Source organism: Cololabis saira, chromosome 19 (assembly GCF_033807715.1).
Source record: "Cololabis saira isolate AMF1-May2022 chromosome 19, fColSai1.1, whole genome shotgun sequence".
Lineage (NCBI taxonomy): Eukaryota > Metazoa > Chordata > Actinopteri > Beloniformes > Belonidae > Cololabis > Cololabis saira.
In genome coordinates, this window is record NC_084605.1 from 39,432,673 (window position 1) to 39,447,518 (window position 14,846).

Sequence of the window (14,846 nt, forward strand, 5' to 3'; positions counted from 1 at the left end):
GACATTAGTATTCGCTGCGCAGTTTCCTGAGACTATCTGGAGTTTGTCTGAGTGTGTATGTATGTGTGGGCCCCCCGGGCTGCAGCTGAAATATGTATGCTGTGTCCAATTGCTCAGGGTCTCTGGGGACGGAGCGAGGAGGTTGCTACTGATGGCTGCCACGGCAGTGCCGCAGTACCAACCGACTTCAGCTGAGGGTTTTTGCACGACGCGAGCCCCAGCTCAGAGAATGTGGAATCTGTAAAGTCAGTGAGCTTTGTGGAGAACTTATTGAAATAATGTGTCCTCATAAGCATTATGTGTTGATTATTTAGCCTTTGAAAAAGGAACAAAAGAAGTTACTGCTGAGACAGGTTTACAACAGCTGGAAGCTCTTCCACCTACTGTACATTTCCTTCAGTGCTGTGTGATTTTTGTCATTCGTAAAAAAGAAAATGAAGGAAGGTTTCCAAACACAAAGGAAAGCTCATGCTGGCTGAAGTAATGGCCCACATTAGTATGAAGAAGTGAAGCTTAACGAGCTATTGGCCGCTAGCTGCTTGCACGCATATTGTGGCAGTTGCCATGTAAACAGTCGCAGTAGATACCTAGTAACATTAAAATATGAATTGAATGAAATAATCGTTGATTAGTCTCCGAAGGTCAAATTGAAATAAACGTGATGGGAGAAAGCTGGGTAAGTAGGCGTTGCCGATGTTGCCAGACAGGATCACAAATGCATTGGAGTGTTGTGTTTGGCAAGGACGACACATGCGAGGTCAGCGGGGATCAAAAGTGCTCCTTCACCGTTGCATGTCTGGGATCACGTACTATCAGTGACACTGAAAGCTCTCGTGCCCCAATGCCAATTTAGTCCACCGTTTGTCAGAAAAGCACATCCTCGACCCCCTTTAATCCCCATTAATCATTAGCTTTGGAAAACCTGATCTGAACAACCTTCCATTGTCGTGAATACCCAAGATAAGGAAATGTTACAAAATATCAGGTGCACCACTATCCTCAGAAAGAAAATGACACATACAGTAGGCATGTTATAGGTAAATACTTCACATTCCTGTGAATATAGTTGCAAATAGTATAATGAGTGTAGCCAAGCTCTCATGACGCAGATGCCAAAGGAAATGCAACCCTGGGTTGATCTAAAGGAGACTGTGAATGTTAGACAAAGATCAAAGGAAAGCATGCAAAGACGATCAAGATGATTTTCAAGGTCAAGGTATGTTAACTATCTGATCTCACAATCTGTCACCTTTTTAACAGCAATGGAGTGTTGAAAAGACCAAGGACTCCACTGCTAAAGGATAAATGGGAAATAAAAAGGAATAAAGAACAGAATTTGCTAAAACGTATGTTGACAAGTTACAAAGTTTCTGTGATCATGTGGTTTGGTCTGACAGGACGAAACTTATGCCTTTTGGCAAGTCACATCAAGTCTATGATCACAAACAGAAAGAGGAAGCTTGCACAGAAAAGAACAACATACAGGACCCGGTTCATGGGTTTTCCAGTGGCATAATGTTCCAGTAGGATAATGGGTAAAAAAGCAACAATAATGGCTGATTTAATAAAAGAAAAAAGAAAAAGGTTTTTCTTTCTTTCTGATGTCAGATTGTGGTTGTGCAATAAAATATGAAGTTAAGGTTAGTATGTCTTTTGCTGATGTAATTTTCATTTGTATAATATCAAATATTCAGTTGAAAGAAAGACGATTACACAACAAAAAAAGCTTTTGAATAAGTCTAGAATTGATAAATCTAGTCAAACTTGTCTTATTTTAAGCAAAAATGTCTTTGTCAATTTGATAAGAAAGTATTCCTGAAAAGAAACACAACTTATACAATACAACTCTTGAAACAAGGCTTTTTTACTTTCTTGATTTTTGTGGTGTATGATTTATGTTTTACATGAAACGATTAATGTTTACTCATACTTATGAGTGTTACGTATGAGATAGTTGCAGGTTCCTTTTTTAATGTTGGGATTGAGCCAACAAATCTATCCCTGTTTGTAACACCACACAATGCATCTCATGCAAAACACATCTGCCCCATGTTGCATTCTATTAACCTTAATAGGGCAAAAAAAAGGGCAACTTCCAACTCCACTACACAAAATGCCATTAGGAAAGGAATTGCAATTCCAAAGCCAAAATATGAGCACTTTATATAAGAGTCACTTATGAAAATTGGGAAATGCAGTCTCCTCGACACCATCATTAGGCCACAAGTGCTCACGCACGAGCTAAGACTGCATATTAAAGAATAAACGGCTGTGAGTAAACACCAAGCGTATTAAATCATCCCTTTTGATTCAAAACAGATGTATCACAGGCGGCCGGCATCTATTTTAACCATGTTTGAACCTCTGACAAGCATGTGTTGTGCTTCCAGCTAGAAGGGGATTTTGGGGGCCGGGGGGGTGAAGCTGACTCCACCATTGTACCTCACAGCTGAAATAAGAGAAAATTTATAGATTTTGTTACCTTAAAAAGATTCCTCCAAATTCTCCTGAATTATAAATTCTCACTTCAGGGCAGGCATTTGTACCTGGCACTGTTCTCATTAGTGGGAGAGCTGATTTAATTGACTGTGTGCAGCAGACATGGTTGCGAGCATCCATTTGACATACTAACCTGCACGCTCGCTTGCACACTTGCACACACGGTAGCGCGTCCCGGCTCCGAGCCGACCCGGCCCGTGCCCCCAGGGAGCGTCCTCCATCACAGCCTGTGCTGTATGCAAATGAGAGGCCTCTAACTCACACTAATCCCTTTGTTTTCCACAGGAAGCACACAACCAAAACGTGGGAGCTTCAGCTCGGCTTGATTTAGTTTAACTGCTCGCATTTATTATCATCAACGTGTTGAAAACTCATTGTCCATCCTCTTTGTTACCCCTGAGTGCTGAAAAATAGTTCAGTATTTATTCTTGTTTTCATTCTTCGTCTATATTTGGGGGTATTTTCTGTCATTTTTACCCCAGTGGGGGTCAATATAAAGAGTAAAACGTATATCCGGGATACTGTGGTCTGTTCTTCGCGTAGAGGCATCAGTAAGAAAGGACTGCACCTCTCTCCTTCGCTCAATAAGGGCGAAGCAAAGAGCTGTGAGTTACTGGTCATGTCATCACCCTTGCAATCTGAATTATTAAATGAGGTACAGAAAGCACTGTTAACTTGGAAGTTATTCTGATTCCATTGGTCTTCTTCATGTGATAGAAATGTGCTCCCTTTTCAAACGTGCTACAACTGAAATTAGAACAATGAGTGATAATTAGAAACAGTTTAGGAGCGTCCGAGAGCCACCATTCAAAACAACCATTTCACTTGAGAATACGTGGGGCTGCAAAACCAGCCTCAATCCCGTCACCGCCATGCTAGATAGTTGGAATGAAGAGTTTGGCTTTCATCAAATGTGATACCTTGAATTTTTGGTCAAACATTTCCACCCTTGGTCTCATGACGCACAGGACCTTTTTTCTCCTAACCCAAGCTGTTCTGTCATGTTCTGATGAGAGAGATGAGCTGTTTCCTGACAGTTCTTCCAGAAAAGAACCATCTTGTTCTTTTTCTAGCTGAGCTGTCATGAACTTCAACACTGAACATATTAACAGAAACCTGTAGAGACTTTTTTTTTTTTGCAAATTCTCTGAGCAACGTGTGTCCTGACCTTATGGTGAAGTCGGCAGTGTGTCCACTCTCGGGAAGATTGACTGGCTTCAATGCTTTCTATTAATAAATAATCCTATTTAATTTTGAGAATGATATACTAGAAGGATGTCTATGTATATAACCCTTCCAGATTATTTAGCAACAATAATCACTTCTCTAAGATTCTTGCTGATTTCTGTCCTTTTTGGTGTTGAGTGAACAATTCAGTGCATTTAGCTGGAGCTGAATTATCCAGCTGAGCCTCCTCATAGAACTTAAGCTTTAAAGAACTGCTCATATCGGCTGATTATTAAATAAACTTCATTAGAAGCATTTGTGCTTCTCACTATTCTTGGGAGCAGTAAGGGGGAGGTTATTCAGCTAATTTTAAAACCTATTATGGACCATATGATGTTTCATTAAGTCCCGGTGAGTGAAACCCAGACTGTATAAGAAGAATTGTTTCAACCCTCTGTGATTTCACCCCTGTAGGTTTTCTTGCCAAGTGGGAGGGACACACAGGTCAGATCAGTTGCTGCAAGCTAGCTATTTTAGCTCCGCCGGCTTAGTTTATGATGACCTATGATGTTAATTACCGGTAATCATATTTTAGGTTCATTATGATCAAATTTGACCAAATCTGTTCTCAATTCAGATGTCACTACTGAAATGATTGCTGCCATAGGTTCACTAGAACACACAATCTCTCGACTGTCGGCTTATGCCGGATTAGGGTTGTCAACTCCCTGAAAAATAAACCCGGGACACCTCATCGGCAGGGCCGGCCAACCCCGTTCTTCCTGGCGTGGTGAATTTTTTTACCCCTTATTTTGTGAGTGAAACGATTTTTAACTATTTGACTCGAACCTGAATTGAATTAGATGCATATTTCTGAACGCCATGAACACATGGAAAACTAATTATTATCCAGCAACTCACTTTAATACAAAATAACAATATGAACTGAATAAATTAAGTATGTTTCTTAAACAGAAAACTGTCCTGCTTAACTTAAAATTGTATAAATTAATATAACACAATAGAAAGAAAGCAGAACATCCATTCTGTAATATAATAACAAAAGTGTAAACAGAAAATCTGTAGAAAACTTGTAAAGATATTTGTGCCTCAAAGGCCATGACTGTAGCTACAGTTGTAGTAAAACAGAACAAAATAACTTATGAACTCAACAGCTCAATGCCATTTTCCATTGGTATTTTATGACTATGTTCTGACTCTCACAGTAATATGGGACAAAGTGCATCCCTTTTCAGCTCAATACGGGACGCTACTTTAGTTTATAAATACGGGACGATTCCGTTTTTCAAGGGACGGTTGGCAACCCTAATCCGGATAGGCTGGCCTGACCCACAGGTGACGGCTACCGGCTTAGGAACCCGAGCAGCAGACAGAGTGGCCGTGGCTCCCAGCAATCCACTAGCAGCACCGGAAATGATCCGGAGCCAAAGTGACTTGACCAGTTTAGTACCAAAGTGCAACAAATAGTACTCACGAGCTAGCAGCAGTTCTGATGGTGTCCTTCATTTGTTAGCCTTGGGAAGCAAAGATATTTCACTTCTGGACCCTTCCCGGTAAACCCAGCTGGTCATTGGTCTCTTAGAACACTTGACAACACAACAAACCATATTATCCTCATGATAGAAATGACTACGCTCTGTTAGGTCTTTATTCACAGGTCAGAAGTCAAGAAAATTGCTAAGCGCTAAGCAGCTAAAGTGATGACAGTAAGCTTTTGGCTGTGACAGCTGCCAATCAAAACTACATGCGTAATTATGCATAAATGCTTTGTATAATTTTAGCTAATGTAGTACTTAAAATTTCACCCTCTTTACAGTTATCATGGATATGAAATCTATTTACAGCGTCTTTTTTAGCCAGGCTAAATGTTTTTCACGCTGATATCTTAACACAGAAGTCGTTTGAGAATGATTCTCTTTAGGAGACTTCCTAAAGTGGTTAGTCGAGGAACTGCAATTATCTCCATTACCAGTTTGGTCTAAGACTAATGGGAACGTCAGAGGAACTGAGCCAGCTCCACAGTCAGAATCTGGCAGGGCTGCACCGTAAAAAGTAGTAATTACTCAGTAATAAACTCTTCATTAGCAGCCTTGTTAGTGCATGTGTCATCAAATTACTCAACAAATAATACTGTCCTTACCAATAAACACATTTCTATTGTGTTTGTATGTGCAGAATTCAGTATAAGGCCTCGTTATCATCTTTTATATAAATAATAGCTGGGTGTGAAGGGACTCTCGGCTCGAAGTTCTAACTTATGAAACAAATGCAGCTTTTTCTTTTCTCCAAGTCGACGCTCTGTCCATTTAAAATAGTTTCCACCTCGAACAGGGATCTTGGACAACTGAAAATTGTAACATAAATTGCATAAAAAAAGTCTTATTGGGTCACAATTTGATGTTCCTCCCAGCTGCATGGTTCCCATTAAGGGAGTACTTCCTGTACCAATTTCTCCCCGTAACCAAACTGTACACAGAAAAAAAAAAAGTGCAGTTATTTTCAATATATAATAATTTAGAAAAATATACATTTGTTGGAAATATAGTGTGCAGAATTTTAATGTGAACCTCTTTTATGGCGCTTTTCCACTAGTACCTACTCAGCGCGACTCGACTCACCACACTGGTACCTTTCTGTAACTATTCTGTATCTGACATCATCACACTACAGGCCACCGATTGGTTGGGGGGTTGGAGTCAGACGTCTGAGTCAGGAGGAGGAAATCAGCGATAGTGACTTGCGGCTTCTTGTTCATTTTATCCAACAGGCAATGGCAGCAAAAGTCTGTTTCATGATCCAACTCTGAGGGTCAGATGTTCATAAACCTGGTGCTGAGGAGAGAATTAAAAAGATCTAGACGGAGATAAAGAACGACCAGATCTACCAGGAGCTCTGTCACTTCATAGCTGCTCACGGCTATGAAGTCTCGGTGCTGCTGACTTTTCAGCAGCACCGAGACAAACTAACACAAAAAAAAAGGCGTCGCCGCTTGAAGCTTCTCTCACTCTAATTTTTTAGCTTGATATCAAACACAAGCCACAGACCCAGCAGCACATCTACCATCTCCTCCAGGTTCTACATCTTTAGTGTTGTTGTCTTCTTCGTTTAAATCACACAATGAAATACGTCACAGCAGCTTCACTCCAACCTCCTACTTCTCATCTGGGTGTCGAAATGTCATATAAGTGTAGGAAATCAGATGCTGGTTGTATCGACAAATTCAAATTCTCAAGCAAACGCATCTCTGCTTTTGAAATGTAACCGTTGATACTGATGTTTTCCGAAACCTCTTTTCTTACAACATCTCCCTGCAGAGAGGATAAATCCCAATGATGTCTCTCCAGGATATTAGTTGTTGCACTACACTTGGCTGCATGTTGTGAGGATATTATGATGACATTTATAGCAAGAGAAAATGCTCGTCCTACAACTGTATATTCAAGGCAAGTCTCTCCTATAATTTTTATTTGCCTTTTATCATCTTGCTGTGGACATTGGGCTGATTGCATTTAGTTTGTTTGTTGCTCCTTATCAACAGGGCCGCCGCAAGGGGTGTGCGAACCGTGCGACCGCACGGGGCCTCGCGCTATGGGCCGTTTTTTGAAAAAAAATAAATAAATTGAAAAAATGTTATAATTTTTTTTTTCATTTTTTTTTCTTCCTTTTTCCCCTTATAAATATTAACAATCACGTTCCATTACAGACCTAAATGTGTACTAGTCTGTTCATATCAATAAATATGTGTCTGTTGTTCAGTACAACTGCGTCTGACCAAGCGCAGACACAAGCTGCTCTGATCCAGACGGTGGAGTTGGAACAAACTGTCACACAATGTCAAGAGAACGAGACAGATTCAGGAAATTTCCATCAGGGGATGAAAAAAGAAAAAAACTAAAGAAAATTGAAGAGTTTAATGCCTCTCTGAAAGGCTTGTTTGATAAACTGTTAGAAAAATCACCAATCCGACCGGGTTTCAAGCAGCCGTGGGGCCCCGCATCGAGGCAAGCCCAGATGATGATGAGGCAGTGGAAGGTATCCAGTATTTTGCTAATTGGAGAGTTAAAATTGCGCATATAGACACCCGATCCGACCCGAAAAACCCAAAAAATGTTTGGGTTTTTGGGTTTTTGGAAAAACCCAAAAATTTTGCGCACGCTCGTTACGCTCACGCGCGAGGGCCCCCCCCAGCCATTTCGCACAGAGCCTCGCAAATCTCCCAGACGGCTCTGGTTATCAATATCAGATTTTTAGTTTAGTTGTGGAGACGAACATGAAACCGAGTACCTTCTCTGGTGAGTGACTGGTTGTGTTTTGGAATAAGAGACTATTACTGAAAATAGTTTTGTAAAAAAAAAAAAAAAAGAGCAATTGGCAAGTAGCTAGTTGTCTTAAATGGGACATAGAAAATTTGACATACTGTATACAGGATCACTTTTTAGTAAATTTGATTAAACAATACAGTCATTTGACGATATAAACTTTATATGCATGTCAGGCCACCTGAATCGGTCATTAAGAGTCTAGAGTGAAAGGGGGCGAGAAATCCTGGGCAGTTGTAACACTAAGGTGAAGAAAGAGGTAAGAGGTACTGTACGTTTTACATCCGGCAGCAAAGAGGATTTTTCAGTCTCGGCTATTTGCCTCCCTGCTTCATCAGTCGTAGGAAAGTATTTTTTGAAACGTCAGTGAAATCCGCATGTTGGGATAGATGCGTGGGCTGAGTTGATACATATTTGCCATTTAAAGTACCAACCTAAAGATGTAACAAGTAATGCCTGCATTACAGAGACAATGTTTGAATAGGGAAAATAAATGCAAAGGGTTTAAGGTAAGCCTCCTCTTTCTTTCTTGTATTTACATGCACCTAGTAAGTGTCTTTGACAATTCTATGAGTTGTTCACACGTGAAGATCTAATCATGACTTCCAACTGCCAATCTGCTGCCATTTTCCACCAATCCCTTGTGTTAGAGTCTGAAAGAGCCGGATGTACCGTAGCCTTCATGAACATCAATCGTTTTTTGGTTGAGCTTTCAGAAAGTGTGTAGTCCAAACTCACAAACCTTCCAATGAGGGGGAAACTGGAATCATCTGTGATCAATTTTCCCATCACACCTTCCAGTGGGTGAAGATAATTGTTGGTACTACAGTAGACATGCTTGGATTTTATTTATTTTTTTATTTTTGGATACCTGTCTATCCTTCTGACCTGTTTACCACCCTATTAACTCCCTCCTCTTCTGCCTTTCACCTCATGCTGTTTGATATCTCCATCCATGATCGGGGTAAAGTGCACACCACCAGGGCACAATTAGTCTCGGCCATCCCCAGTGGCAACTGCACGTCTTCATCTGGCTAATCTTCTGCTTTGCAGAGCCGAGCATGTCCCCACATTACTCTGGGAGAGGCCCGGGTACTCCCCCTCTAATGCTCAGTGTCTTCTACACTCTCTTCTTTATTTTATTTCAGTCTGGCATGCTGCTCTCACTTTCTTAGATATCCTTTTAACTAAAGATATTCTTCTTTTTCTTTTGTTACTTAACCTAAGCGGTAACTTTTTCTCTGTTTCGGTGCATAGTCTTTCTTTTTTTGCACTAATAGAGACCTCACTTCACAGTGAGACTTTCTGATTAGCTTGGGGTATTTTTTGGTAAAGGTTTTCCTTTTTTGCTTCGGCTGTGCAGATCTTTTCTTCATATTTGAATTACTTAAGGGGATCAGATCTCAACAGAATACATCACACACGGAATGGCAGGGGAACCAATTTTGAACTTGAAAACACTAGGTAGCAATGTGAGTCGAATCCAACGGGTCAATACTCTTTGGTATTTTATTGAGTGTCTGTCTTCTTGCAGTTGTTATAAATATTTATTCAAACTTGCCCAGCCTTCAGGCAGGTGCCACATTAGGTTATCAAAAGTAAGAAGTCAAAACAAAGAGCAGCTTATAAATATGCATCGAAAAGGCGCTGGAACATATGAATATTCATTATTGACTTATTGAGATACATTCACTTTTGAACTGAAAGCAACTGCTTTTCATCTGCTTATAATTCCGCTTGATTTTCCTCATTGTGGATCTTTGCATGTTTCGTGATTTATCACTTTGAATCTTTTTTAATGAGGGTAAAGGTCTCTCCACTTATTGAGAAATCATTTTAAAGTAATTCAGCAGAGATTGGTATAATATTTCAACGCGGCATTTGGCTCATGATGGCAACGTCATTATTTATCCACACCCATATTTATATGGGGGGGGGGGGGCATTAATAAGTTTTATGTTTGTTTAACTTTTTATGTAAAGCACTTTGTGTTGCATTTTATATATGCATGAAAAGCGCTATATAAATAAAGTTTGATTTGATTTATCTGGCTCTTCATAACGTTCCTGTGAACATACTTGCGAGTTTGTTTCATAAATCTACCACAAATCTTACTGTGAATTTCTCACCTGCTTCCCCTGTTTTTTCCCTTTTATTTAGGTAAAAACTAATTTAAACTAACATACTCTTATACTCTAGAGTATTAGTTCAACTAGATAAACCATTATGAAGATAATGATGGTTATGTTTATCTTTGCAGTTATTTACCAGATTGTATTAACAGTGTTACTCTTAACTGTATTGTATGATAGATAGAAGTTTACACACACACACGCAGTGCATGCATAGTAAGAATACAGACAAGATTTGCCCATTTGAGTTCATTTACAGATAAAAATGAACTTATTACAACATTAAGTCCTTGATCCTTGAGAGCTAAAAAACAAAAAGTGCACTAGGCATGATGGGAGTTAGCGAGAAGTGAAATGGAGCATGTACTTCCAGGGTTAGTAAATCTGAACCATGATTGGAGGAGAAGAGAAATCATGTTCTCTCCTTTATGCTCTTTTACTTTTATCCCCTATTTCATTCCACATCCCTTAACTGTTATCCTTCCATCGCCAGTGAATTTGTCACACCAAGATAGAGGAACAAAATATCAGCAATATAGATCATTTTGACAATTGAATTTCAATGCCTGATTATCAGTCAATTTGATAATTATATTATCCAACCATCCAATTAATGTGTTCTATATTTACATGATGATCAAGTAAGCGCTCCATTTTTACATCATTTATAAAGCATGAAATATTGGAATCACAAGGGACCCTGACAGTTTGTCTGTGAGGCTTCTTGATTGAGATATAAAAATCAATGTTGCCACGTTCAGTATGTGCAATCACCCCGCGGAGACTTTTTCATCGGTTTCCCTCTATCCGTTCCTTCACACTCAGCAGAGCCAGTTCAGGAATCGCGGCAAGAGCGAAACGGAGAGGAGGCGAACGAATGATGAAAGGATTTCACGCCTCCTCCTTGGCTTTGCTGCTCTCCTGTCTGCTCTGTGTAGCTGGGAGGAAAAAGCAGCGCTGTGCCAATGAATTACTGACACCAATACACTGAGCGCGAGATGCAGGACCAATCCTTCCTCTTTCCTGTTAGCCAGACTTCTATGACACTCCCAGAACAAGTCAGCATCACGCAACACATTCAGCATCGCAGGAGATTAGGTGGCTCCAAATGCGACATAGTCAGAATGTCTTTTCCATCTGAAGTGTGGCAGCCAATGTTAACATGCCACTGGGAATCCATCCATCTTAGCATGGTTTTAGATTGGACTGCAGTGTCTGTCCACACACAACTACATGAATAATATATGTGTGTAGATAGATAGATAGATAGATAGATAGATAGATAGATAGATAGATAGATAGATAGATAGATAGATAGATAGATAGATAGATAGATAGATAGATAGATAGATAGATAGATAGATAGATAGATAGATAGATAGATAGATAGATAGATAGATAGATACAGGGCCGCCGCAAGGGGTGTGCGAACCGTGCGACCGCACGGGGCCTCGACTCCAAGGTGCCTTGCACTATGGGCCTTTTTTTTTTTTCAAATATTTTTTTTTTCGTCTTTTTTTTCCTTTCTTCCCTTATAAATATCAACAGTCATGTTCCATTACAGACCTAAATGTGTACTAGTCTGTGCATTTCAATAAATATATGTGCAATGATGCGCGTGTCTGTTGTTCAATACAACTGATCAGACCAAGCGCAGACACAAGCTAGTCTGATCCAGACGGTGGAGTTGGAACAAACTGTCACACAATGTTGAGAGAACGAGACGGATTCAGGAAATTTCCATCAGGGAATGAAAAAAGAAAAAAAACTAAAGAAAATGGAAGAGTTTAATGCCTCTCTGAAAGGCTCGTTTGATAAATTTGTTACAAAAATCACCGATCCGACCGGGTCTCAAGCAGCCGCGGGGCCCCGCGTCGAGGCAAGCCCAGATGATGATGAGGCAGTGGACACCTTGTCCAGTATTTTGCTAACTCCTGCACCTACCTCATCCAGATGAAAATTTAGTTCACATCAAATAAATATTTTTCCTTTTCTCCAATCCCAGAAACACCTACTTTTTTTTCCTGACATAGTTTTGTCTCCGTTTCCATGTGTAATTGTGTGCCATCAGCATAACAGACGTGGGTTTTGTCTTTAATTAGACACAACCAAGGTGTTTCCCATCTGTCTATTCCAGAAGCAAGACGTCTTATGAAGAAAATCCAACAAAATATTAAAGTCCAACTCTTGTTCTTTGCAGATGATGTGCCTCCCTACTTCAAGACGGAGCCAGTGCGGAGCCAGCTCCATCTGGAACGCAACAGGCTGGTGCTGACCTGCATGGCAGAGGGAAGCTGGCCGCTGGAGTTCAAATGGATTCACAACAACACCGAATTAACACACTTTTCTCTGGAGTACAGGTACTTGTTTGATCATTTAAAATGTGTCTGATATGAGCTGTCTTTATACCATATTGTAAAGGGGATATATAAAATAAAAACGCTTGAGAGAATATGCTTGATGCCTTAAATGACCATCAAATCCACTTTGTTTTTGACCACTTTGGAAAGTTTCTCTTTCCATGAGCAGTTCATATTTTCAGGGTTCTGTGACATGGATCCATATCTGACAATAAATATCCACTCTCCCCTTCAGATCCATAAGACATTATGAGTCAAAAACACATTTGCAACATAGGGAGTTGTCAGGTTCCCCCCCTAAGGCACTGAAGTCATTCTGCACTCATTTTGAGACCATTAGCAAGCCTGAGGTGGCTCTGGACCAGGATCACTCACCTACTGACCCAAAAACATTTGTGCCAAACCTTTAAAAATGTGAATGTGTGGAAAGCCCCCTATATGGACAATATTCTAGGTAGAGTTATCAGTGCTGGGAATGACTTCTGAGACATGTTTCAATCTTTAGCTGCTCCAATCTGTATTCCCCACGTGCCTCAAGAAAACAACAATAATTTCAGTTTCATAGAAGCTGAATGTGAGATGTTGAGATGATTATAGGCCCATTGCACTCACCTCCACCATCATCACATCATCTCTGCCAGCTATACATGAGCCAGCTCCAGTTTGCCTACAGGTGAGACAGGTTCACAGATGACGCAGTGGCATCCGCTCCCCACATCATCCTCTCTCTCCTGGACCAGAGGGACACTTATGTGTGAATGATGTTTGTGGACTTCAGTTCAGCCTTCAACTGCGTTTTACCATCTACACTTGTTATGAAGTCCCACATCTGTCCTTCACTGGACCCTGGACCTCCGGTCAGACAGATCAAGGTCTGTGCAGATCAGCAATGTCAGTTCCTCTACACGCAGGAACACTGGGGCTCCCCTGGGCTGTGACCTCGGCCTCCTCCGTTCTCCCAGTACACGCATGACTGTTCCTCCACACACAGCTCTGTCACAACCACCAGGCTAACTAACGGGCGGCAGTAGCTCAGGTGGTAGAGCGGCTCGTCCAATGATCGAATCCCGAATCCCGCTCCGTTCCAGTTGCTGTCGTAGTGTCCTTGGGCAAGACACCTTAAGCCGGGCAGACACTGTGCGATTATCGGCTCGTTTTGAGCCGATTTTCCACTCGTGCCACTTTTTTTTGATCGGGCCCGATTTTGACCCAATCGTTGCTCGTGCCTCGTGCAGTGTACGTGGGGTAACGACGAGAGATTAACACCTCACGACGAGCTCCCGATCACAAATGGTGAGGTCGCAAGAAAATCAAGCGTGTTTGAAATCCTGGTCGCTCCTCGTGAAGGTATCGCACAGTTGAAGCAGCTGCGACCCGATTTACCTCATCCTTTCGCAGAGAGCATGCGCAATCTCTGATGTCACGTCAAAAACTATTATTTGCAGTTTAAGTGTTGCAAATTCACATTACAAATCATGTTTTAATAGCAAAAAAAAGACTGCATTTCCACGTATCAATCAATCAATCAATCAATCTTTATTTCTAAAGCCCTTTACAACACACAGGGTGACCAAAGTGCTTTCCATTAAAATCCACATTAAAACAAAACAATTTAAAAACAACATAATAAAATTATTTTTTATTTAATTAATTTAAGAATATATCACATCAATACTATGTATTCAAGCCAGTCTAAACAACCAGGTTTTCAGTCTGGATTTAAAAACCCCAAAGTCAGTGATGGTGCGCATTTCTGGGGGCAGTTTATTCCAGAGTCTGGGTCCAGCTACCGAGAAGGCTCGATCACCCCAGAGTTTAGTCCTGGTCCTAGGGACTTCTAGCAGGAGCTGATTTGAGGACCGTATGCCTCTAGTGGTGCGGGTCGCCGCGTACCCTACGCCGTAGGCTCTGCGTTGGTTTAACGCAGAACCATAAATCAGCCTTTAGTGTGTGTGCCGTCTGCTGTTCGGAACAACTCTTTTTTCTCTTCTCATTTTGCTGGGACGCCGGGTTCCTCCGCCGAGACACAACTTTTGCGGTACGCGTTCTTTGTTGTGTCAAAAAATTATGCGCAGTGCCGACCCAATCAGAAACGGTACAGATATTTTGGGATTTTTTTAATTTTAATCGTGGGCTCTGAACTTTTGAACTCCGCGATCTAGTCGTGCAGTGTGAGATGGAGCTGTCTCATACGATTTAAAATATCGCACAGTGTATGCCCGGCTTTACCCACCTTACCCACCTTGCCCCGTGTGAATGTGTATGAATGTTTGGCGCGATATGGCAGCCACGCTTCAGTCAGTCTGCCCCAGGGCAGCTGTGGCTACAAACGTAGCAGCTGTGGCTAC

General features: G+C 41.1%; 1 protein-coding gene across 1 annotated transcript in view; it reads left to right on the plus strand.

Moving 5' to 3' along the window:
* sdk2b (sidekick cell adhesion molecule 2b) overlaps window positions 1-14,846 on the plus strand; it is a 457,224-nt gene that overhangs the window by 280,567 nt on the left and 161,811 nt on the right. The window contains exon 2 of the mRNA XM_061707744.1: window positions 12,339-12,498. Coding sequence (XP_061563728.1) covers window positions 12,339-12,498 — 160 coding nt within the window. The remainder of the gene's footprint in view (window positions 1-12,338; window positions 12,499-14,846) is intronic.